Consider the following 26,437-nt stretch of genomic DNA (forward strand, 5'->3'; position numbering starts at 1 on the left):
GCCTCGATCCCAGGACCCTGGGATCATGACCTGAGCCGAAGGCAGAGGCTTTAACCCACTGAGCCACCCAGGCGCCCCAGGCGGGTGGATATTCTAAAATATGAAGTGGTCACAGAGCTGACTTCAAGGTGAGGGTCATTATTCTCAAAGAGAGCTTTGCACAGTAAAGCGACCTGATGATTACATAAAGCAAAGGACTTTATGTAATGACTTGAAGAGGAAGGATTATGACCCTTGATTATGACCCTCATATTGGTCTGCCCCTCAGCCCCTCATTTTAATGTATCCTCAGTACCACTGCCTGCACAAAACCATGGGTGGCAGAGTTTGAGCCACAGTGAGGTCAAGGGGAGAGTCCGTCCCTTCAGCGCCTGGAGCTGGGGAGACCAGGGTGCCATGTGGGTGTGAAGCTACTGCTTGCTGTCCCTGCACACATCTCTCTGAGTCACCCCTTTGCTCCAAAAGCTGGGACTTGCCCATGACGCAGAGCAATCAACAGAGAAGCCCGTTAGGTGACCATTGGGTGACATCAGGTGAGAACATAAGAGAGAGACTCATCTCTGCGGCTTCCCAACGCCAGTGGGCAAATTTCTGTAGACCATGCTCTCCTTCTTCAGGAATATTGGGCAGCTGCTCACAAAACATCCAAGAAAGGTTGGAAATTGTTTGCAAAACCAATTTTCTTTACTAAATATGTGTGTTTCTCTTGGGTTATTAAGAAAGAATATTAAAGTCTGGCAGAAAAAAAAAATTCAGTGCAGTGCAAATAGGCACTACAAATTGTAATGACTTCTTCTTTTTTCCCTGATTATAGAGTAATTTATGGTCATCATAGAAAATTGATAAAATGGAGAAAAGTGTGGAGAAAAATAAAGATCAACCCAAATTTCAGCATCCGGAGATAACTGCTTTTGCATTATATATATATACATATGTATATCCTTTCTATTTTTGCATTATCCTAAATAATAAGCAGAAGTCCATATATAATGAACAGTTCCTTTATGCCGGCATGCTCCTGAGTACTTGAGTTATACGATCTTAGTTCATTCTTACCAAAACTCATGAGCTACGTATTATTATCTTCTCCATTTAATATCGGGAAAACTGGAACCTAGGTCGAGATCACGCAAAAAGCTAAGTTCCGAACAGCTGGTCACGTGGTCAGACACCTGTTACTCTGCAGTCGATGAGATTTAAAAACAAAGAAAAACTCCCGGTCCTATATCACAAGTAGTTTGCGAAGTTCAGCTCTAAAAACCTTGTTTTTAAATGTAGCTGTTGTTATAACTCAGCTGGGGGGAAGGGAAGCCCATGATCAGGAGGCCGTGGCCGTTGAAAAGATAATCTGTTGTACAGGCCATGCCACACGGGAACACACGGGGAGGCTCCTGGGTCAGTCAGCAGGCGGAGGAGAGGGAAGAAAACACGAGCAAGAGGCTTCCGGTTGATGGTCATGGGAAGGAAGAGGCGAGTCGGGATACACAGGTTTAGGATTCACTCTGTGTAATTCCTGTGGGCTCTGGGGCACAGGGGATGTCCCTGGTTGTCTGGTGTAGGGCCTTGGGGTGATTTAGGGCAGGGGGTTACTGGCCCAGAGAGTGAGAGCCCATACAGGAAGTGGGTGGGGTGTGGGTCTGGATTGGCTTGGTTTGCATATGGAAGACACACTCCCTGGCAAATCCCTCACTCTCTCTGGGATTCATCAGCCCTGGGAGAGCAGTTTCCAAGGTCAGGGAAGGCCCAGATGTCAGTGCATTAGAATAGAAAGATCTGCTTAGTACAAATCATGCCTCCTAGGATGCCTCCCTCGGGTGATAACAAGGAAAGAATGTGGCAAAATAAAGGGCGCTAAGAAACAGGGAAGTGGGGTGCCTGGGTGGCTCAGTGGGTTAAGCCTCTGCCTTCCGCTCAGGTGATGATCTCCAGGTCCTGGGAGCGAGCCCCCCCCCCCCCCCCGCACTGGGCTCTCTGCTCAGCAGGGACCTGCTTCCCCCTCCACCGCCCCTGCAACCCTGCGCCTGCCTCTCTGCCTACTTGTGATCTCTGTCTGTCAAATAAATAAATAAAATCTTAAGAAAGAAAGAAATGGAGAGAGAGAGAGAACTATGACAGTATGAAACTCGGCTGCACGAACAGGTCTTGTACCCGGCATTTCTGCCCAAGACACAATCATCTTAAGGCAGAGCTAATGCAGAGAGAAAAACCCTGCAGTGGTCTTTTCCGACCCCATTGTGGCAGAGCCTGCCCGTTGCCCTTCACATCTGCCCTCCTGTTCTTCCACAATGGGCTTCTCAGTTGAGCGCACCGAAGGCCAGAGCCCCCTGCTGCGAGGTGTAGCCGCAGGACAGTGTTCTGGACCAAGGGGAGTGAGCCAAAGCCCTGTGCCATAGGCTTCCGGAACTTTCTTTTCTTTTTATCTCTTCCTCCATTCTACCTCTGGGAATCTGGAGGTGATGAGCTATGAGAAAGGGCCTCATCAAAGGGATGGCACACAGGAAAGCTGGAAGGACCTGAATCCTAAAGACTTTAGGGAGCTCCATGGCCAAACCAGCCCAGGCTGCCTACTGGGGGCATTTGCACATGAGAGAGAAACAAACTTGTTTTGAAGAAGGCATTGGCCTTTGGGGTTTACTTGCTTTACCTAATCCAAAAATGCTCACTGTCTCTTGATCTTTCTGTGGTTTTCCAGTCTACTTTGTCAAACCAGACTGGGGGAACTGGGAAGAGAGGATGACCAACCACAAAGACTCCATGTGGGGTAGGGAGATGTAGAAGAGGACTCCCAATGGGACATTTCACAAGGAGCCTACTTGGGGCCCAGGCCACTCTCTTCCGGCCAGTGCGCTGTGCCAGGATCCGGGCACGTTCACTTTCTGTTGAATGCTGCCATGGCTTTGGAGACTCTCCCATCTGGAGTTTCATTTAGAAATGGTATTTTGCCAAGCATGCTCACCAGTTCATTGGGACGATGCCAACTTCTTGTTGCCGGTGGTCACCAGTATCGCCCTGGAGGCAGCTTGTGCTGATCGTGAAACAGAGCCATTATTAGAAATCAAAGCCTGCAAACTTTCAAAAACATAAATTTATGAAAACAAAGGCCAAACATGCTCAGAACTCCTCACTTCCTAACTTTATTTTCTACCTTTCACCCTTTTCCGTCCCCTTGAGATGATTCATCTGTTGTACGTATGTGGTAGACATCCATGTCATGGTGGGTTAGGGCACACGCTTCCCAGTGTTTCTTTCAGTGACATGATGGTGGTGGCTTGAAATTGACCATGGGGGAACATGTATTCATTGAATAATGTGGGACCAGAAGAGGAATAAATCTCCCTACCTCTTGGGAGTTTTCAATTTCATTGAACTGTCATGGAAAATAACATGGAAGAGTGTAGGTAGGGGAAACCTGGCACAGAGCTCAGCTCGGAGACAGGAGAGGCAGAATTCTGCTCTCGGTTCTCAAACTGGCAAACTCTCAAACTAGGTTCTCAAACTAGCAACTGTGGGCCGTCTCTTGGTCTCTGGGTCCCAGGGTTTTCCATCTGTAAAAATTCCACAGGACTCCAACCTCCATAAGGGCAGAAACTGTGCCTAGATTTATTCAAGACACGCCATGGTTGAGTGAGTGAAGGGACAGGGGTGCACCCTCTCTGCCCAATGCCCCAGCTCTGAGAATGCAGAGGTCCATGATCCAAACAGAGGCTAGAGAAAGTGACACGAGACAAGACAGAGAGCCAGGGAAGGCTGACCAGGGCCAGCTTCCTTAGATGGTCTTGGGGAGGGTCATGCTGGAGTTTGGGCAAAACTGGATGAGCTGATTCAGAGATCCCAGTCGTCATTTCGCTGAAGCACGTTCATGAATCATGAGAAGACGTTCCTTTTCATTTATCTCTGCCATCTGACCCTCGACTTCATGCTTTGGTTCAAAACCATCTCTAATCCTGGCTGAAGAATTTGGAAAAATCCCAGCAAAAAATTGAACCTCTACCCCCTACCCTCTGCTATCACTTCCAGCTCCCCATGGAGCTCATGCCCACGTCCCTCCCAAGGTCTCTTGCAGATAATCCCAGAAACATTTACAGCACTTGCCTGGGTATATTTCTTTTCTTTCTTCAGCTAATATACAATTTTGCTATTTACAAAAGCTACAAATGGAATGCAAATGTGCCCATTTATTTTCCCATATTGTTATCGTTGGATTCTGATTTTGAAGGGGGAAATGTTGCATTTGTGAGAACATTCAAATTTAGTGTAAATTTCAAAAGGGAGGCTGGTTCTCTCAGTTATGGGAGGTACAGAAATACAATAGCCTATTAGTCTATTCCAACTAAGATCTCTGTGACTTTACACACCCCCCAGAAGACCCCCAACACTAAGAATCCACAGCTCCTCCTTCAGAGATGATGATAGAGCAAAACTGTTACCACTCTAGTTTTTTCTCAAACACTCTAAATGGCTTTCCAAGTGAGTTCAAGGGTGGTTCAGTACCGGGTCTCAGAATTTTGGATAAAAAAAAAAATTATTATTTATTGTTGAGGTTTTTATTTAAAGATTGGGTTAAAAGGACTGGTTTCTTCTGTGTGGACAGATGAAAATTGAAATTCACGATTACGGTCTCACCAATGGTGGAGGGTGGGCAGTGAGTGAAGATAAATTTGTTTCCCTAATCTTGGCGTACCAGAATGAAAGGGATTCAGTAAAAATCAAAGGTGGTGCCTATTTACAAATCCATTTAGAACTGTGCTGGAGAGGACCTTGGCATTCGCATAATCCCAGAAGTCCCCAAGGCTCAGAAGGGGCCACCTGCCTTAAAATTCCCTTTCTGCCCACAGAGGTATCTTGGGCAATGGAGACCCTTCTGAGTCTCAGTTTCCTCCATAGTAAGACGAAGATGATGGTACCTGTGTAAAGGATTGCCAAGAGAAGTCTTTATCACCCCCCAAGAAGCAGTTCAGATGAAAACACTCCGTATCTGGGGCGAGAAGCGTGGAGAGGTTAGTTGATGTGTAAATGATACATATGGTTTTTGGGTTTTCAGGAATTTCAATTCTGGGTGGGGGTCCCCACTCTTGAGGTCAGCAGCTGGAAGGAGAAGCACACCTTTAGTCAGAGTCAGAGATAAGGAAGGGCTGCCTGATTCTGGGCCCTGCAGAGTTCCCTGCTCCTCCCACCCCATTCATATGAACCTCCCAGAGCCATGTCAGTCGCCTGAATAGCTAATCTACTCTATTAATTTGAGTTAAAATGTTAATGGGTGGTAATGACTTGTAATTTGCTGCCACTCCCATATAACTCTTGTATTTTAACCCAAATACTCAATAATGTAACCTAAAGAAGCGATTACTGTTTCTTAGAAAGACCAACGCAGGAAAAGGGACTTGTTTGAATAGAAAGGACAGGAAGAGTGGAGGGACCTGGGGGGCTGAGCCAAGTGTGTGTCCACGTGTCCATTTACACAGCATCAGCAGACGTGACACTTGCTGCCAATTCAATCATCTTCCCTCTTTCCAGACCCCAGGAACAAACTTGGTTTTCACAGACAACCTCGAGGCAGTGGCGTGCACAGACCACCATAAAAAGGAGCTGGCCCATGTGGAAGCAGATGCAAGTGCTGTTTCCAGACAGTGTCCTGTGGTCAACTTTCACGAGAGTCCCTACCACTCTCCAAGTAAAAGCCCATCTCAGTGGCTCTCAGTGCAAGGATTACATGTTACAAAGCTCACTCTCTCCCAGCAGGTGTACTTGATGGATTTGCTCTATGGGGGTCTGGTTACAAGGATTTCTGTAGAAGGGATGGACGGGTTCAACAGCTTCCACGTTTCCTGTCCGCTCAAAATGACTCTTCTCAAGTGAGTCCAAAGAAGGGAGACTCTGAGCCTGGGATGACCACTGGGTCACCTAAAAGGAGATGGATACACTCTGTTGTAACAGTAGCAATTTTGATGAGCTTAGGATGAGAGCAGTCTCTCCGTGATGGCCACAGTAAGAGCTGGTAGAGAAGCAGAGAGCAGCAAAGAGACAGGCCAGCTCGTTTCTTGCTGCTCTCTTGTGTGGTCTTATTAATCAATTATAAGCTATTCGGGAGACCATAGCTGTACTGTAGCTTGCTCACATCCCGTATCATAATTACATGTCTTCCTTCTAAACCATGAGCCACTAGAGGGCAGGAAATGCTTCTCTCTTTCCCTCTCTTCCCTTCTCTCTCTCTCTCTCTCTCTCTCTCTCTCCTCTCTTTGTAGCTCTAGCCCCAAGCACAGAATGTCTAGCACAGGGTAAGTGCTCAACAAACATGTTGAGTAATGGAATCGATGAATGAACGATTGAAATATGGAGCAGTGTAACAGGTGCACCCTGTTCTTAACCTCTCTCTGTTCAGATATCACAACCATTCAGAAAAACAACAAATACAATTCTACCACTCCTTAACCACCCATGAAGTAGGACAAGGGAAAGATCAAGGCACTCAGAAAACTTGGAGATGTGATGGTTAAGCCATGTGGCCAGCCACATTGATGGTAAACCCTCCTTTGATGCCCGTTACCACCTCTAATGGACCGGGAGACAGACATCCAACACCTCTAATGGACCGGGAGACAGTACTCAACCTTACAAAAATCTCACTCCAAGAAAAGTAAGTGGTATTCTGGAGGAGCTCCCCGTAGGCATGGAGGTGCACAGATTTTGCAAGGGGCTAGAAAAGAAATGAAGTGCTGTCATGGGATTGGTACACCCCTCTTCTCGGGAAAAGACATCTGTACCCCATGCCCAGAGCTTTCCCCCTTTCTCTGGAGTGCTTCCCTCTCCTGCCCTCCAGGCAGGGTAAGGGGAACTCCTCCTACAGGGAAGATCTTATCTTGGCTTCCAGGGTCAACAGGAGCCATCCAGCAGCTCCCCTAGCTTGGAAGACTTCCTCCTGTCCTCCTCCCTACACACAAAGAGGCAGGATCCTGGGCACGGGCAGCCCTATTACCTCCCCAAGGTGCCCCTGAAGGGACTTAGCCACTGACATCCCCCTCCTCAACCCTGGTGAGAACTGGCTCTGTGTGGGTGGTCCTGGAGGAAACAGCCAGTTTGCACCAGGGCCCTTTCATTCCACAGTCCTTTTCAGGCCATTAGGATACCCCATATCACTTCTTGAACAGGACCCTTTTCCCCCAAACTCCGACCTCAAGGACCCTTTCATAAACCAGATGATCAGTTCTGGGAAGTTACATTTCCTGATTTGAGGATTGTTACAATTAGTGCAAGAAAAAAAAAAGGTAATTATCTAATTCCAGTAAAACTTAATGGGGCCCTTCCCAGGCTAATGGTTGGTGCAGAATGTAATTTCAGTTAAATTGTCTAAGGCTGGGGAAGCGAAAAATATTCGGCTTGGGGGGCACTACCCCTTGTGGGAGCCATAATTTCTAGCAGGCGTTTAGATCAAGACAGGAGCCTCCCCCGACCCCGGGGTGGGGGGAGGGCGGGTACTGATTTTGCTGGAAAAGGGCAAAAGCTGGAGAGGGAAGCCCAGCCCGGAGGCAGAAGGGCCAGGGCAGAGGCTGGGCAGGGCCGACGCTGAGTCTGCCATTGTGGGTAGAGCAGCCGCTCCAGCAGGAGCCCAGAGTTCTAGCCAAGACTGCGCGACCTCAGGCAACTCAGGGAGCCTCTCCGGATCCAGTCTCTCTGTTCTATCAATGGTGACCAAGATGACCGCCCGGAGGGGGTGGTTTCTAGGGGCCTGAGCACCTCGCCCACAGATTGCAATCAGCATCTCCGCTGAAGTTGGCCTATCTTGGATATCTCTTCTCTCCTCCCCTTCCCCCATCACCCCTCCTAATTCGTCAACTGCTGAAACATCTGCCTGGTTGAAACCGCCTCCTCGCCGAGCGCTGGGGACTGTCCCCAGGTGTAGGTCTTTGTGTCGCCAAAACTTTGCGAGAAAGCGAGGGCGCTGGACAAAGAGCGAGCGCGGGAGGGCGTTTGCCAGCCGGCTGGGGACGCCGGGCGGTGCGCACTCTTCCCGGGGCTCTGCTCGGTACCCGGACGCCCGCGGTGCCCCGAGCCCAGCCACCCTAGGCGGGGAGTGGCGGGTTCTGGCCACATCCCAGCGCCCTCAGGGACTGAAGGAAGCCAGACGGGAGGAGCAAAGGCGGATGGCTGGACCTAGGAGTTGACTAGGGTGGGAGGAGGCGAGCAGAGGCGCGGAGCAAAGCTGTCAAACTGCACTCGGAGCCCCGCGCCGGGCGGAGGAGGGAGGGGAAGGGAAGGGGAGGGGAAGAGGAGGGAGGGGAGAGGAGGGGCGGGCGAAAGCGAAGAGAGAGCGAGCGGGCTCGCCGCGCCTGAGCAACCCCTGTCTACCGCTGTCGCCGCCGCCGCCGCTGGCCCGCACTCGCCCGGAGCGCAGGGTGTCTGCCCCGCTGCGCGCCGCGCGCGGAGGCTCCGGCGCCTGCCGCTGCGCCCTCCAGCCCCCGCTCCTCGCGCCGGCCCGCGCGGGTCCCGGCGGGCGCGAACCCACCATGCAGCTGCAGTTCCGGAGCTGGATGCTGGCTGCGCTCACGCTGCTCGTAGTCTTCCTCATCTTCGCAGACATCTCGGAGATCGAAGAAGAAATCGGGTAAATAGCTGCACCCGGGCCCGTGCAGAGCCCTGGCGGGATCTCTCCCACCCCGGTACTCCGCCCCCCACACCCGCTTTGTGTGCGCCGCGCCCCCCTAACGCTCAGCTGGAGAAGTGGGGGGAAGGTTTTGGCCCGGGGAGGCGGTGCCGGGGGACCGGGACGGTTTGGGGCGCGGAGCATGGGGGCGCGGCTGCCGTGGGGTGTCCCCAAGCGGGGAGCACGGGCAGCCTCCAGCTGGCCCGCGTCAGGGAGCAGACTCGCCTACCCTACCCCCCTTCCCTAGCGTGTCCGCGAACGATGTCGCCGGGGTCGAGGGAGGGCGCCGGGGAGTGTCTGGGGTGGGCGGAGGGGCCGAGAGTGGAGGAGGCAGGAGTTTCTTTGTCTCCAGCTCGGCCGCTTTCTCGCCTTGGCAAAGTGGGCAGGGGGCGCGCGGGGATCTCTGCGCTGGGGGAGGGGATCCCCGGGTTGGAGCGGAGGGCGGGGGCTCTGCGCTGGCTCCCTGGAAGGGGAGTGTCCCCAGTACCTACCGACTGGCACACGCTCCTCCCGCCCGCCCGGGAGCCCGGCCTTGGGGCGCCGGCTGGTACCGCTAGAGGCGAAGCGCGCGGGGCTGGGCTGAGATTCTCTCCCTCGCCTGGCTTTGGACGCTCAGCTAACCCCACGGCGCCCCCTGCGCCCACGGGTTCCTGTGCGCTCTCAGCGCGGAGACGGAGACCTTTCGGGAAAGTCCGTGTTGCCGCGGGGTCGTCTTCGGGGGCCCCCAGGAGCGCGGTCTCGCCCCAGCTTCTCTCCCGATCTCTCCAGAGGTGGGGCGGGACCGCGAGCCCCTGCCCTGGCGCGGGACTTCCAGGAGTGCTCACTTGCGGCGCGGGACGTACCCGCTGTCGGGACGGGAGGCTGGGACTCGCGCCCCGCCCGGCAGCCTCCCCGCACGCTCCGCCGGGTCTCTCTGCTTCAGCTCCACAAAGAGCGTCCAATCCGCGGCGGGCAGGTGGGGAGGCAGCTAGGGTTCTGAGGGGCCCTGAGGAGAGCTTCCTGGCCCAGGGCTGGGATAGGGTGAGGTCGCCGAGGGGGCAAAATGTCCCCTTCTCCTTGGGGCTAGAGCCGAGCCTGGCGCCCTACTCGAGGCCCGCGCCGCGTGCGCCCCCTCCTTTGTCCCATTTGTTTCATTCTTTATCAGCTGGAGTTGAGGGCCCGCTAAGCGGACAGGTCCCTCAAAAAGGAAATGACAGGATCCCAAGGCCCTAAGGACCCAAACCTGGGGCAGGCGCCACTTCCTGCCCTCTCCTTTTCTCCCGGCCCCTTCCCCATCTCAGAAGCCCAAGAATTCCTTCTGTGAGCTCCACGACCTTTCATGAACCCCTCTGCCAGCCTCCTCCTCTTCCTCACCCTCGGTTTCCCCATGAGCTCCGAAAACTTTCGCAAATACTGTTCCGTTAATACGTGACGTGCTCCCACGCAGAAATAGAGAAATACATTACTTTCCATAGCTGTTTGCCCCCAAAACAGGGTGGGAGAGGAAAGCGGGCAAGCCAAGTCTTGGATGATGGATGGCCCGGTGGGGAGGGCCTTCCTCTCGGTTCTCCCTCCCTTCTCCCAGCTGTGGGCTCTGATGGGCCCAGACCACTTGCTGACCTTGACAGGTGAGAGGGAAGGACCAGCAGCTGCCCATTGTTCTGCTATAGAAACACAAGAAGTGCAGAGCCCATTCAGGCATCCCTGGCTTATCCACTCACTGAACTTTGAATAGCTTCTACATGCCAGGGACTTTTAATTTTTAAAATGCAATCAGGAAATCACTTTGCACATAATGCTTCACTTTCCTGCCAAATGCTTTACAGAACCCCCAGCGCCCCCAACACCACCCCACATCAGGTTATTTCAACAGGGTATCCAGGAATAAGCTCCTAGGCCAGAGCTAAGAAGGGCCTTTACCTATATATTTAAAGCCCAGGGCTCCTCTACTATGCCCGGGGACCTGTTTCATTGGGGAGGGGAGTATCTGTTTGGGCTGACGCTGGGAAAAATTGTCAGACGTGTCAAATGTGTAATCTTCTGGGGCATCACCCCTCCTTCCTGGTGTCCCTGTGCTCAGGCTGATCCCCAGCTAGTCCCGTTTTGACCCAGGCTTGAAACATCTCCCCCACTCCTTCCCTCCCCTAGTCCCTACTCCCAATCTGCCCCACACCTGTTTAAGGGGAGGGGAGGCATATCTGGGATTTGCCATGGCTGGAGGAGAAAGGGTATCGGGCAGAGGACCAGAATCCCAACAGGTGTGATGTCTGCTTAGAGGCTAGGTTCCAAGCTCAGTCACTTTAATCCTTGGAACCACCCCAACTTTGAGTGGTCAGCCAGGGCTCAGTGGGTTAAGGGCCCTGGCACAGTGGCCAGTGACGGGTGCCAGGAGCAGGGCTCTGTCTTCCTCATCTTATTCCTTCCTGGGAGACCTGGACACATATTCAAGACCATGGTGCCACTGCCCCAGCCGTGCCCGTGCTTCCCCATCTTGATCTCGACCTGCTCCAGGGATGGCTGTTTGTGGAAGGGAAGACCCCATGGTGTTATTAGGAAGGGAAGAAGGAAGGCATTTCTTTCTGGACTAAATAGCCAAGGATTAAGGAATGAAGCCGAATGAGGGAAGAGAATTGCACTTGCATTGTCTGGTGGAACACAAGTGAGATACACTTTTTTAAAGCTCTTGTATCCCTTTCTTCTAAAATGAAGCTTTTGGTATGGTAGTCTCAGAGGTCCTGTCCTGCACAAGGAATACAATGGGTTACGAGGGGCAGGTTTTTCTTCCTGAAGCTTTTTCTGAGAGACTCGTTTCTTTTCCTCCGTGATGCTTTTCAACTTCTAACTTGCTTGCTTGTGGGAATGCCTCCCTGGGGCCGAGAGGGAAAAGGAAAGGTAGAAAGATTAGTTCTAAGCAAAGCACTCGAACAAAGAGTGAATTCAAATTCTACATCAGTCATTGGGTGGGGCTTTGATAAAACAGCTCCCAACAATTCATGCGGTGCCCCAATTTTTAGTCCAAGTTGTAAGCTAAAATGCTTCTTTCTGATTGTCCCCTGAACTTTAGTCTTGAGGGTAACCTACAACAGAGGCATGACTCTCTTGCCCACCAAGATGTCCCCAAATCCAGTGCACAGAGACATTCAATAAACTTCTATTGCACTGGCCCAGTGATGGGCACAAATAGCATCTTTGGGCAAAGCAGACACCCACAGATCCTTAGGATGGGAAGGGTGTGTGAGGTTCCCCCCCCCCGCAGGAAACCTCCCCTTTTTTTTAAAGTTAGTGTAAATTTGACCCTGCGAAGCAATATCACTTATCCAATATCACACCCTGACCTGGTAAAGAGAGGACAGGCCTGCACAGGTCTCCTTATTTGCAACCCAATGCCCTCATCCCTGAATGAGTTCCCTGAGCATAGTCTCTAACTTCAAAGAAAATAAATAGTAATAATAGTAATAATCACGATAATGGTGAAGATGAAGGTGATGATGGTCATTAGCATTTATTGATTTATTGAGTGCTGGCTCTGAGCCAAGAGCCATTCCAAGTGCTTCATTGATATTAACTCACCTTTTTGTCATGGCAACACAGTGGTCACCTCCCCGGGGGCAACAAGACCTCCTACTCCTCAAACTCTGTGTGCCAGACACTGGGCTCATTGCTTTAAAGTACTACTTTGCTCAATGCTACTGTATCTCTTTAAGCTAGGTGCTGTGGCTATCTGCAGATTGTCAGTGAGGAAACTGAGACTCAGAGAGGTTTGGTGATCAAGGAAGGGACCCTAGTTCTGTAAGAAGCCTCGTTGACTGCCCTGTCCTCTGGGTTCTTTCACCCTGCGGTAATACTGCAGAATGAGTCTCAGAACTTCACTCATTTCCCAGGGATGTTGCACAGGCCCAGAGTTTTCCTAAGACCATGGTCTGGCCTCAGCAGCTTGCAAAAAGGGAAGGTAAGTGAAGGAGACTGTGGGAAGGACAGAGGGCTCGTCTCCCCGAAATGCCCCTTTGGTCCCATCAAGTTCAGTGTGATGCCAGAGGACAGATGATGGCACTATCTGTCCCCTGGCTGGCCAGGCAAAGTCATGGGCCACAAGCAGGAGCATCCTAGACTCACAGGTGGGACCTTGGGCTGAAGCTTCTGGAGGGAAAAGTCCTATCCATTTGCAAATCTGATTTAGATGTTACTTGAAAGAGAATTCTGACGTCTACACACCATGTATCATTGGGCATCTGGGGGCCTGGAGCAGGCTTGATAGTAGAGATATTTCACAGTGGGTCCCTGTGAGCACTGGCCTATTGGCATGGACATCTGACTGGTCAGGACAGATGCCATCCAGTCACCCTGGTCAGGAGTCCCAGTGCACCCCAAGCAGACATCAGACCACAACTGCAGAGAATTAAGAAGAGGAGCAGGCAAGCTCTGGTCTTTGGCTGTGACCAGGTCTGCAAGGAGGCAGCCACTGCGGCCATCCGCCAGGAGTGAGGTGCACCTTTTGGTCCTGGATGAGTCCAGGCTGATGTGAAAGAAAATGAGCTCGTCTTTGAGTCCTGAAGCGCAGGGACCTTGTCAGAAGAATACATATTTGCTCAAGACGATGTAATCTTTTTTTCTTTTTTCTTTTTCTTTTTTCCTTTTTTTTTTTTTTTTTTTTTTTTGGTAAAAGCTCATTCTTCTTCCCAATCCTGGTGTACTTCCCTCTCGTATAAACATGACTGGAGGATAAAATAGGAGAGAAGGCTCTGGTTTTTAACTCACTTGCCCAAGTCCTGTTGCCAACTGTTCCTAGCATCAAATTTAAATTGTAAATAGATATCCATCTTGGAAACCAATTCACCACTCAGGGCCTCTTTCCCCCTTATAAAGCAGGGTTGCTAGGTTTTAAAATTGTTTAGATTTTACAAATTGGAGATGTTGTAAATTGCAATTATAAATACTTCTCAGAGAGAGTAGAATTCTAGAAAGGCTCCCATGCTCTGAGCGCGGTGTGCAAGGTATTACATAATCTGGCCCCAGCCTCCTGTTTCAGCCTCCCTGGGCTCTAGCCATTCTGTTTTGCTCACAGTTTCCTGGAATGAGCCATGACTCCATGCTTCCATGCTTTTGAACACATTTGTCTTCCTTTCAGGAAAAACCTCTTTGCACACCCTATCCCCCCCCCCCGACTCCCACCCCATGCTCTGCTACCTTCCCCTGACTCCACCATCAAGGCTAAGGTCTGGTCGCACTTCCTCTGTAAAGCATTGCCAGGGCCCAGACCCTCCTTGGACAGTCTGGGGTGGCCGTCCCTCCTGTGTTACCCTTAGCACGTGGTCATGGGCTCAGCAATTCTGTTTTATTTCTCCCTGCCCCCAGCCCCTGGTGAGGAGCATATGACTTAGTGCATGAAAGCCATAATATATTTTTCTGGACTAGATGTGGCCAAAATAAGCTTCCAGTCTTTCTGCTCCCAAAGGCCTATACTATTTTTTTTAAAGATTTTTATTTATGTATTTGAGACAGAGAGCACATGCAAGCACAAACAGGGGGAGAGGGAGCGGGAGAAGCAGGCTGCCTACTGCGCGGGGAACCCGATGTGGGGCGCGATCCCAAGACTCTGGGATCATGACCTGAACCAACGGCAGTTGCTTCACTGAGTGAACCACTCAGGGGCCCCTATACTATTCTAATAATAAGTAAACACCCTCTGCTTACTTGAAAGGTCCTGCTTTTCCACTTTGCCTGCCTTCTGTATCCGACACGGAGCACACAAGCTCAGTCAAGGGCAAGGGCGTTGTTCATCATCTTGGAATGTCGGAGGCCGGCCAGTGGAAAAGCCCTTCCTAGTTTGTAAAAGTAGAGGACTTAGCAGTTCTGTTTCCAACTGCCAGTTCAGATAAAAACCAAAGCTGTCAAGACCCACCCCACGCCTCTGTTCAGCCTCTTATTCTCCAGGAAACCCTTTCCAGCCCTCTATCCCCTAGTCACCGTCCTTCTGATTGGACAGAGAGTGCCAGCTCTGTCTGTCTTTGTCACCTTCATGCTTTCATACTGGCCTTAAGAGCAGACTTAACCGGGAGCCAACTGTTTCCTTCCAAGGGCTGGTCCCCAGAAAGGATGCTGGAAGTTGCGTGTTTGACACATTGAGAGAGTAAGGAACAGGAGGTCAGGCCATTGGGGTTGCAGGGGGGGGCGTTTCACATCAGGTGGCCGTCTCCTGCCAAGGGGTGGGGTCGGTGCATTTCTCCAAGAGAAGCCCCAGGGCGAGATACTTGGGTGCCATCTGCGTCCAGGAAACCCATCTCCTGTGTCTGAATGACTGCCGGTCTGGGGCTTGTCCTTAAGTGTTGAGATTAGTCACTCTCCTGGGTGGCAGCTGGGCTGGTTTTAAATTCTCCCCAGTGGCCTGCAATCCGTCACTCGGCTAGGAAGCCGCCCCGGTGTCCTGACGGGACCTGTTTGTCCCAGCGTTTTCTCAGCTTCAGCTGTCACAGACTTCACGGGGGCGAAGGGAACCGCTCCATCCAGGGAGAGAGCAGTGGCCGTGACCAGCCGTGTATCCGTGTTCCACGCCAGGAGCTGCTCCTCCCGGCACTTGTCCACTTGGAATCCTGAATCGCTGCTCTCCACTCTGAGTCCCGCTCCGCGGACTGTGTGTGTGTGTGTGTGTGTGTGTGTGTGTGTGTGTGTGTGTGTTCCTAAATGGCTCTGCAAGGAGGCTCATGCTTTGTCGGAGAGTTTCCCCAGCACCTTTTTTGTTCTTCCTGGGAGAACCCAGAGGCACCCCCCCTCAGCTGTACCTCCCAGTCCCTTTTTGAGCCTCAAGGTGACAAATTTTCCTCCTCCTCTGGCCTCTTAGTCAGCGGCTGGGGGATCAAAATGACCCTGAGGTCAGTGGTCCCCAATGCTGATCCGCAGAAGGCCAGGGATCCAAACAGGGGAAGAAAAGAAAGAAGAAAAAGTAAAAGCCCAACGTACCCTTGATGATTATGCTGGTTGGGGTTGCCGGCCGCCTTTCCTGAGACTGACTCTCCTTTATTGTGAGGTGGTGTTCTTTTTTCCTGTGGGGTAGAAAGGTGTCCTCTCTTTCCTGAGAGAGAGTGATGGTCTTCCGTGGCCGAAGAGGTTGGTGGCCCTGTGACTCCCCGATGCTACCGATGTTACCAATCCTGAAATCTAACAGTCTGGGGTCTGAGTTTGCCTTGAAGGGTAAGCAGAGGGGGTCGCTTCCCGAAGCACAGCTTCTCTCCTCACACATCCTTTCCTCTCAGAGGCCAATGCCACCGAGAATAACGCATCACTCTGGGATGCCTGCTCTGCACCGAATGATACTCGAAGCCCATTAGCCTTCTTCGCACCTGCCCTGTCAGCAGTCCCTGGAGGTCTGTGCCGCTCTGTCCTCCATTGCGCAGAGGAGGAAACTGAGGCACTGAGCAGTTAAAGAACACGACCAAGGTCACACCGCTAGTGAGCTGCAGAGCTGGGATGTGAACCCAGGCTGCGGGAAGCAAGGAGAATGATCCAGAAAGCACGTACTGAATGGCATCCAGTGGGGGAAATCTGCAGGAGGCTAACGCTGGGAAACATGAAGGTCTGTGGGGAGCAGCGGTGCTGAGAGCGAGCTCCAGGGCCGTGTGCTAGCGCCAGGCTGGGGTGGCATCCTGGCAGCCTGTGTGGGCCAATGCCCCGTAGGGCAGCCGGCTCCGAGTCACCTGTTGCACAATGGTGCCTCCCCCAGGCCCCCGCTTGCCCTCACCGAGTCTCCTCAGAATGGCTCTGGAGCATGGCCTCGTGCAACCGTCTCATTGCCAGAGAGATGACACACACTGAAGGAAGAGGAAGACAACACAAGTGATTAAGGCCAGGAGGAATTTCTTGCTGGGGAAAGGCAGAAGGGCTGGTGCTTCCAGCTCCCTCGGGCTGGGAGGGGCCCTTTGAGGAAGGAAGGAAGGAAGGAAGGAAGCAAGCAAGCAAGCTGGCAGGGACAAGACAGGCTAGAGCAGGGAGGAAGTATGTGCCCAGGGAGCCCTGTTTTCCAGAGACAGACACGTGCCCACCATTCTGCTGGGGACCCCATGGCTCACTCCCTTAACCCCCACAGCCACCCGGTTTGCCTATGGGCAGATGAGGGCGGGAGAGGGTCCAGGATTTGCTAAGGTCACACAGGCGGGAAACTGAGGCACTGGACTCCTAGGCAGGTTTGCCTAGGCAGGCCTGTGCAGGCCTTAGCTACTTTCAGGAACTGGAATTATGAGGCTGCTGCTCCTATTCCAACAGCTCCCTAAGCCTCTTCTGTATCCTCTGTACCACACAGAGGGTTTGGAAAGGGAAGCTGGGGACATCTGAGACTGCAGGGAAGGCTCAGGGCAGGTCAGAGGAGCGCCCCAGACACAGTGGTGGCCACTGCCCTCGGGTGCCCCATTTCAGTGGATGCTGAGGAAGGGGCGGCCACACTCAGACTCTGCCCAGGGAGTCGTGGGCTTGTGCTGTTAGTTCCCCACCTCCGATTTCCAGAACAAGAATGTTGGCGGCGCTCGGAGGAGCGATACCCAGGATTAATTCACACCTTCTCTCTCGGTAAATGCCAGCATGGCTTAAATAATGAAGGGAGGAGGCATACGGTCTCCGGAGAAAATGAGCTGGTAAATGGATAGGGCTGGGGACTTGCAATTGCTCCCGGAAGAAGCAAAGCCTGTGCGGTGTGCCCCGGGGGCTCAGTCAGTGAAGCATTTGCCTTCAGCCTCAGTCCTGATCTCTGGGTCCTGGGTTCGAGTCCTCTGCGGGAACCTGCTTCTGCCTCTCCCTCCGCCTGCCTCTGCGTTTGCTTGTGCGCTGCCTCATGCTCTATCAAGTAGATAAATAAAAGCTTTAAAATAAAGAAGAAGAAGGAGAAGCAGCAAAGCCCTTCCAACCACACCTCCGTGGTTCCCAAACTTGGGAACTGACACTCAGAGGACTCTGTATGACGTCTGACTGTACCGGGGTCCACAAGGAGAAGCAAAGAGAAGGGCAAGTTGGAACCCCCCGGGGCGGGGGGGATACCTCTTAGGCCGCTGTATTCAAGGACAGAACCACGGCAGGCCAGCCTCCAGCGTGGAACCAGCCAACCTCTGGAGCCCCTTCCCCACCCTGTCTGGTGCTGCATTAGAGTAAAGCTCTAACCTCCACCGGTGTCAGAATAACTCACTTAGGTCTTCACTGTTCATTTCTCCCAGCTGCCAGCGCAAGGGTAACAGTGGGAAGATTGAGGCTCTTGTGTCTGGAGAAACACTTACTACCTGTGTGACCTCAGGCAGGTGACATCACCTCTCAGAGCCCCAGCTTGCTAATCTAAATAACGGGGTTAGTAATATCCGACTCACAGTGTTCCGAGGGTTAAATAAAACACACATCATGGGAATGAAAAATTGTGCCGCATGATGGGAATCAGTATGACGGTTCTTCAAAAAATTGGAAGTAGAATTACCATAGGATCCAGCAATCCCACTTCTGGGCGTGGGCCCAGAAGAATTGAAAGCAGGGGCTTGAGCAGGTGTTTGTACACCTGTGTTCAGTAGTATTTGCAGTAGCCAAAAGATGTCCAAGGATACATGAAAGGGTAAGTTATGTACGGCATATAGTATGAGGGAATGTTATTCAGCCGTTAAAAGGAGGGACATTCTGGGGGAACCTGGGTGGCTCAGTGGGTTAAAGCCTCTGCCTTCTGCTCAAGTCATGATCTCAGGGTCCTGGGATGGAGCCCCGCATCGGGCTCTCTGCTCGGCAGGGAGCCTGCTTCCCCCTCGCTCTCTGCCTGCCTCTCTGCCTACTTGTGATCTCTGTCTGTCAAATAAATAAACAAATCTTTAAAAAAAAAAAAAAAAGGAGGGACATTCTGACACAGGCTACAACATGGATGGACCTTGAGGACATTATGCTAAGTGCAAGAAACCAGTCACAGAAAGATAGATACTGAACGATTCTACCTCCATGAGGTGCCCAGAGCCATCAAATTCCCAAGACAAAAAAGCTGAATGGTGGTTGCTCAGGGATAGGGGAGGAGGGAGCGACTATTTAAGGCATACGGAGTTTCAGTTTTGTGAGATGAGAAGAACTCTACAGATGGGTTGTACAACGTCCTGAATGCACTTAACACTAGTGAACTGTACAGTTAAAAATGGTTAAGGTGGGAGGTTTTATGTGACGTGTACTTTAACCACAATTAAAAACACGCATACAGATGCAAGCTGCCAAAACGCACCGGGCAGGTGCTCAAGGCACATTGATTGATTTTAAGTGGGCAGTTACGGTCTTAACCAAGCAACATCCGTGGGAGTGTTCTTCAATTCAAGAAATAATATAGTACGAAAAAGCATGGTGGGGAGGAAGTCAAGGGAGAAAGGGGAGGCGGACTGCAGAGCTAGACTTAACAGAAATACAAACCACTTGCTGGAGGGGCCGAACACCCAGCATCTGGGATTTGGAATTGTGGGAAGTGGAAACACGTAATTTCTTTGTGGCATTCTGTAAATACCTGCTGGGCTGCTGGCCGGCCTAAGTTCAGTGGGAGCAGCCCAGGCCTCGTGGAAAGCAGGGAATGTGGAAGGCGTAGGCAGGGAAGGGGATAAACAGCCCAAACCACCCTCCCGCCACATCTAGCTCCCTAGCTGCCCCTTGCCTTACCAGCTGCATCCAGGTAGCCTTGGTTAGTGTTTGGGGGTCAATGGTGAATCTGAATAAAGAAGAGAGCCCCAAATGCTAACCCGCAGAGATTTGGCTCTCTCTGGCCTAGGGAAGCTGGGATACAGCTGTCTCCCTCGCTTTTAGGCTCAGGCCACACAGTTCCCCTAACACAGGAGGAATGAGGGAGTGCCGTGGATTGCAGGGGCAGGGAGTGCGGAAGCTGTGTGTCAGCATCCATGAGGGCTGTAAGATACAGTACCAGCCCCAGGCCAGAGTTTCTGACTCCGCAGATCTGAGTGCAGGCTGAGAGTCCAAATCTCAAACAAGTTCCAGGTGATCTGTTACCATTGGTCCCTCCAAGGACCACATTTGGAGAACCATGGGGCTAGAGCCTTGTCACTCAAAGGGTGGTCTTTGGTCCAGCCACATGGCATCATCTGGAGTTTTGGTAAAAATGCAAAATCTTGGGCCTCACCCCAGAACCAGACCTAATGAAATTGAATCTGCATCATTACAAGACCCAAGACCCCAGGTGATTTGCATGCACACTTGCTCCACTGGTAGGTATAGCTGGTTTCCTGGCCTTCTGCAGAGCCCCAGCCCAAGTCAGTGAGGTCGGAGCATCAGACCAGGGGAAACTTGTTGTAGGATCCCTGTTACTTGTCACAGAGTTGGCCTAGAGTTACCCTCGAATGGATGTCAGAATAACTTGCTAATAGTTATTCTTAGAGCCACTTGCCGGATGCCTGTGTAAGCACCAGGAGCTTTTCAAACATTATTTCACACATTTATTATAAAACCCCAACAAAACCCACTTTGTGGAGAGGTAAACTGGGACTCCAGTAAAGTAACTGCTTCCTAAACACAGAGAAAGAGAACTGAATTTTCTCAAGGTCTAGCTGGCCATTTTCCGGGTGCTGGAGATTTAGTCTCAGAGATTAGCCTGCTTCCCTCTCTCTGCCCCTCTCCCAGATGAGGCCCGAGACAGGAGGCAAGAAAAGGAGAAATCCCAACCAAGGGTGGAATTGATCTATGAAATCAGTCTTCAAGGAGACTGCAGTATGTCTATACCAGAAACAACCTCGTCCCTGGGCTATAGCACAGGATCGAAATTTCTGAAGAAGCTGGGCAGCGAGGCCCTCCTTGGCTGGATCATTAAGCCCCACTCATGAACTTGGCTGGGATGTGGTCATTCACACAGGAAAGTCCCCCCTTTTCTAGCTGGTATCTGCAGTAACAGACCCCTGGGGTTCCTGGTTTTCTGGGTGGTTTTGGTGGCCTACCCAGACTCTACGGTCTCATCCCAAACTGTGCTTTGTTATAGAAAGCAGAGGAATTAAGGTGGGGGAGGCCACTGGGGGTGATCAAAGGCAGGTAAAAGAAAGCCATTAGAACCAACCTGCTCCTTCAGGTAAAGACAGCCTCTGGGCAGGCTGGTAGCCAAGAATTTAATTATATTTATTCTTGCCATTATTTTCTATTTAAGGGCAAGGGATATTGGTATTCTATTTATGGCACTGATATAAAGATTCCTTTTATGATAAATTCATTTAAGTTTGTAAAGAAAAGTATTAAGTCAATAAAGTGCAGTTAGCAAAACCCCTGAAGGAAGATCCAGGAAAAGATGACGTCTGTGCCGTGATGATACACTAGCCTTACTTCTTCCCCATGATCGTTATCTGCCCCTTTGGTAGCAAAGCTGTGACAATCCTTGCAAAACTTCTGTAGGTAGAGGAAGAGAGCTAATCTTCCTAGAAAGTGCCTGGTTACAGAGACACTTGCTCACGGTACCTGGGAAATTGCCCAGGGTACAAATAAGGAATTGGCCAATGAAACAGTCTTCTGAATGCTTTGAAAAGCAAGGGTGACTAAGGCCCGAGAGACCCCGGACCCCCGACAGTGCCACAAGGTTAGACCCCCATCTCGCTGTCTCCTGGCACGCTCTAATTCTGGTTTGCGCCGTAGCTTAGGCTTCGTGTATCTTGCATGATCCTTTTCTTGCCTGTGGGATGGTAGCCACAGGAGGCTGGGGTCACCACAGCAGACCTGTGCTGCCTTGTGCTTCCAAGCTCCTTGCACGGGCCTTGCAGAGACTAAGCCCTGGTTTGGAGAACAAAGGCAGGAAAGGAGAGAGGTCAGGAAAGGGGGGGATTTCTTCCTTGAGGCTCAGAAAGGCCCCTGCCGCCTACATCCTGAGATCGTGTCTACATTTCTCTCCATGGCCGAAGGAGAGAAAATGTGAATTATAAAAGCCCCCCATGTGCTCGCTTTGGCAACACATATACTAAAAGCCCCCCAAAGAACCGTCTGATTCAAAGTCCATTAAGTGCCATCCTACTTAAAGATGAAGCCCACTTTCCTTTTGGCTGGTTCCATGGAGAAAGACCAGTATCCTTCACAGGATAACTCGAGGTTCTCTACAGTCTTCATGGCCTGGTACACAGAAGCCAGAGGACTGGAGGGATGTGGCCAGAATCAGGAATTCGCTGGCAGGCTGAGATCAAGCTGATAACACGGAGATTAATAAGGGTCTGCAACCTCCTCCATCCTATAGCACGAAGGAGGGTTTTAAATCAATGCTGGTCTGGCTGGCTTAATGGTACCTAATCTTACCTTTTGAAGCTGGAACGTTTGGGAGTTGAGATCAATGGAGAGAAAATAAAGTAAAATGTGTTGACTTTGGGATTTTTTAGTCTTCATCAGAGTGCCATTGTGTGGCATTGTTTTTATTTTCTGTCTTGGAAATCGGCGGAGATTAGCCACTGAGACCATCAGCCTGGATAAGGTGGTTGGGGTTATTCAGTTTTGATTTTACTGTTTTCATCCACTGCAAGACAATCTCTGTGAGGGAAGAGTCCATTTCCGCCCCGTTCACCAACGTGTCCCCGGTGCATGGCGCGCGGTAAATGCTCAGGAACTGGTTTCTCGAACGTCACATTTCGGCGTAACCAGCACACGCTGCCTACTATGGAGAAGTCCACTGTCTGAACGTGCTCCTAGCAAGGTGCAGAAACTGCAGCCTTGCAAGTCACTCGAGGTGCCCCCGGACAAAAGCGTCCCTGGTGCCGAGATGCTGTGACCGTTACTGCGAGCTTCATGTGCTTACCACAAAGCTGTACGAGTCAAATCGATCCGACTCACCATCCACAGGTGCTCATAAGCCCTGTGTTGGAGGCTGGCACCATGCAAATCTGAACCCAGTACAGGAAAAAAGGCTCAAGGCACTTGTGGTCTAACAGGTCAGAGACTTCTTAGGGGTTGATGACAGATGGGTCTGGAGTGAGCAACAATTTGGGGATCAGGGCTTTGGTTACGGATTCGGCACCCCCAGGCCATTCACCTTAAAGGCAGGCCCAAAGCTCTCTGGGACTTAGTTTCCCCATCTGTAGAATGAGCATGAGATGAGCCCACAGGTCTTCTCTAGCTCTAATGCCTCACAGCTGGGTGCCTCCCTCCATGGGTTTCCCTGTTGGATGGAGTCCGGACTCACGGGAAATAGAAAATCCTTTTGTTATGCCTCTGAATTCCTTGCCCTGAAATTTTAGAGCGGGGCAATAAATAGGTGCTAGTCTATTTTCACCCACCAGCTGCTCTACATTAAACAGAAAAAAAAACCCAGCCACCACCGGAGAAGGAAGACTAACATACTGAGCACCTGTTACCTGCCAGGCACTGCAGTAGACATTCTCACATCTCAAAGAAGCACCTTATAAACTTGCAAGAGAGGTTCAGTAACATCACTGTTTCCTGTCTTCCAGTACCACTTGGAGAATCATTATATTACAGCAGGATTGGTGCTCCAGATAAATTATGCTCAATATTCCATGTGTTAGAAAAGCACTAAGTGTGTGTAATAAAATATAAAAGGCTATTATCAAATATAGCTAAGTTGGAGGATTTTTGGAAGCTTTCTCCCTTTGGTTATCAGGAAGTTCATTGTCACCAACAAACCTCTCGTGTGTGCAATGGCAGTGCCTGTCCTCAGCGGTGAGCTGATGGTACTGATGATTCATACTGTAGGAGCTCCAAAGGGGGCTGAGGACAAGAGAGACATTTAGCAGAGGAGGCAGGATCAGGGTGGGGCTTGCGTCCAAGGATGGGTCCAAGGACTTAGCCAGAAAGAGAAGGAAGGTGGTGATCCAGATGGGGAGAATGGTCGAAGCCAAGGAAAGGGTGAGTGACAGCAAGGAGCTGGGCTGCAGTGGAGGCTTCAGGAGTGCCTGGAGGTGGAAGGAAATATGACAGGACAGAGGGCTCAGAGCCAAGCTGTCAGTGCTAATGCTATCACACTTGGTTCTTTTAGGAGCTACTTTGGATTAAGCTGGGGTCCAAAGACCTCTAAACAGTCTGCAATTGATCTCAGGAGATCAGTGAACCTCTTGAAATTCTAGGCATTTTTCTGGACAAAGGATCCATATATTTTCAAGGATTCTCAAAGGGATCCATAAAGCTGAAGAGAAGATGTTATGGACAATAGGAAACCTTGAAGGGTTTTGAACAGGATTGTGCAGAGAATATGTGAGCTGCTGAGAGAGGGGGACGAGCTGGGGAAACCACTCACGTCATCCACAGGAGGAGCGTGGAGGGTTAGGGTTGCAGTTGTGTCAATGAAAAGGAAGAGAGAGTTAGGGCATCATTGTGCAGAGAAGAAGTAACAGCACTCAGGGGACCATCAGTGGTGGCTAGGACAATGGTTTGGCCTTAAACATGGTGATTATAAAAGGATGGAGTTTGTCTATGTGGGAATGAAGACATTTAAAAATCACTTCCTGAACCAACAATTATCAGAGCATTGGGACAAAAGGCTAGCTGGCCCATCTTCCTTTATTCTTTAAGTATGGCAACAAAGGCTCCAGATGGGAAGAGGTTGTCCATGGTCATGTACATGGCAGGCAACTGGGATCAAGCCATAAGAGAACAATATCTAGGAGGGAGGTTGTGGAAGACGGAGATGGAGATTGGAAGCCATTTGTAGGGAGATGTTAGTTGAGGCCATGAATGGAGACAAAATCCCTAAAGAAACAGAGACCCCAGGATTAAGCCTTGGCCATTGCCCTCATTTAGAGGATGGAAAGGAGAAGCCAAGGTAGCAAAGGCCATGGAGAAGGTTGGACAAAGATGAGAGGGGAACCAAGAGACCAAAGCAGTGAGCAAGAGAGGGAAGTGCTCCTGGCAGGCTTGAGGGTGCTCAAGGGCCCCTGGACTTAGCCATCAGCAGGTGTCTGGTGACATTTGGGACAATGATGAGATGAAAGAAGATTTCAAAGAGAGGTCCCTGATCAAAGAGGTCGTGTTTACCGTCTGGCTGCACCAAAGGTTTGAGAAGGAGGGAGAAGCAGGTCCGGGGTGTGAAGAGCAGGCAGGAGGAGAATAGTCTACGAAGGAAAGATCGCATTCATAAAAATAAGGTAGAGAAACAAGGAGCGGGAGAAGGAAAGGAGAGGCTATATGATAAAGCTACCGTGTTGAGGTAAAAACAAGACCAATAATCAGGGTTGGGGAGAGGAAGAGTGGGATGAAGTCTTGGAGACCATATCCTGGATTGGGAGGCTCCAGAAACATGAATTTTAAAGGAAGGAAGATCTGGGATCCACCAACCCATCAGGCTCTTCTGGCCTAAGCAGATCCCTCTGCCTGGGGCTCTTCCCACAGCCTTTTGTGAGGCTGGCTCTCGCTCAGATTCCAGGATGCTGATGGAGTGCCGGCTCCTTCGTTCGGCAACTTGTCCTTGTCTCCCGCGGAGCCTGCCCCCAGTCCCTACACACCCGTCCCTGTCCTCCTCCATTCCTCTTGGCGCCACCAAGTACATGTTTATGACTCTTCCTTTGTTGAGATATTTGTCTTTCTCGTATGGGTGTGTGTGTGCTTCCAAATTTAGATTTATTTTAAGGATTTTATTTATTTATTTGAAAGAGAGAGAGAGCACAAGCAGGAAGAGCAGTAGGCAGAGGGAGAGGGAGAAGCAGCCTCCCTGCTCAGCAGATGTGGGGCTCGATCCCAGGACCCTGAGATCATGACCTGAGTTGAAGGCAGACACTGAGCCACCCAGATGTACCTCCAAATTTAGATTTTAAGCACTTTCAAACCTGGGGGGCGGGTTACTGTCTATCCCCATTGTGACCCCAGGGCTCAGCTTAGGGCCTGCCATATAGTAGGTGCCTAATAAGTGCATGCTAATTGGAAGAAAATGGAAGGCAAAGGCAAAGAAAATGGGAAGGCAAAGGAATCCAGCCATGACCTGTCTCTCTTCTCAGAAGAGTTTTAATGAGAACAATAATAGAAGTAAAATTGAAATAGCATCTGCCAAGCTGTTTGTATATATTCATTACCTCATTTACTCTGCAAAGTTTACTCACTTTAAGGAGTGAGGAGGCTCAGCTTTAAATACTCTGCTCGCTCACCAAAGCCTGTGTTCTTCTGTCGCTCTTTTTTTGACAGTATTGAATCCAAGAGGCATTTCTGTCAAAAAAAATAAAATAAAAATAAAAATGCAGAGACAAGATCCCTTCCTGCCTTCCCTCTTCCAGGGGGTGGGGAGGTTCTGGGCAGCCTCTCCCCTCTGCTCCCCATTCTGAACATGCCCATGCAAAGCCCTTTACATGCCAGGGTGTTTTACAAGAGCCTAAGAAGCGTTAAATTTCCCATCCATTTGTCCAGTCCACTGTGGTCACATGGAGAAGTAAGCTGGTGAAGAATTCTCTTTGCCTCTGGATTGTTCTAAAGTCCAAGGAGGGGCAGACTAAGCCTCACTTCCCCCGAGCTTCTTCCCTGGCCTTTTCTAGGTGAATTCAGTGGCAGGAGAAGTGGAGAAGAGATAAAGCTCAAAGCCAGCCCCAATCCAAAGCCTGAAATGCTACCTTGAACCATTGTCCCCAGAGCACCATGCAGAGCTACCAGCCCAGACCCTGGAGGCAGACGGGCAGAACGCCCCGCACACACCTGGGAAGTCCGGACTGATGCTCAGAGCAAGGGGGAAAGCAAGGGAGGGGAACTTATCCAGTCCATCTTTGCACCTCTCACTTTTGTGTGTTTGCAGCAAAAACCAGGCTCCCTGAAAAGCTGCTAGAAACATTTGAAACATTAGGGCCAAACCCTCCTAGAATGAGAAGGTAGGAATCCAGTGGGATAGACAACCCCAGGTCCCTGTGCACACACCCCTTGGAGGACTTGGCTCCCTGCTTC

The 26,437-nt window shown here is 50.9% G+C and overlaps 1 protein-coding gene and 1 long non-coding RNA gene across 2 annotated transcripts in view; one reads left to right on the top strand and one right to left on the bottom strand.

Moving 5' to 3' along the window:
* Positions 1-2,058: 2,058 nt before the first annotated feature.
* LOC106003886 lies at positions 2,059-9,028 on the bottom strand. The gene is made up of 3 exons (XR_001176635.2): positions 8,501-9,028; positions 4,905-5,085; positions 2,059-3,025 (listed from the first exon to the last, which is right to left on the bottom strand). It is a non-coding gene; the product is annotated as an uncharacterized LOC106003886 (long non-coding RNA).
* Positions 7,813-26,437, top strand: part of ST8SIA2 (ST8 alpha-N-acetyl-neuraminide alpha-2,8-sialyltransferase 2) — a 66,719-nt gene continuing 48,094 nt past the window's right edge. The window contains exon 1 of the mRNA XM_013046659.2: positions 7,813-8,599. Coding sequence (XP_012902113.1) covers positions 8,502-8,599 — 98 coding nt within the window. The 5' untranslated portion in view covers positions 7,813-8,501. The remainder of the gene's footprint in view (positions 8,600-26,437) is intronic.

This window comes from Mustela putorius, unplaced genomic scaffold (genome assembly GCF_011764305.1).
Source record: "Mustela putorius furo isolate JIRA1106 unplaced genomic scaffold, ASM1176430v1.1 tig00003875_pilon_pilon_pilon, whole genome shotgun sequence".
Classification (NCBI taxonomy): domain Eukaryota; kingdom Metazoa; phylum Chordata; class Mammalia; order Carnivora; family Mustelidae; genus Mustela; species Mustela putorius.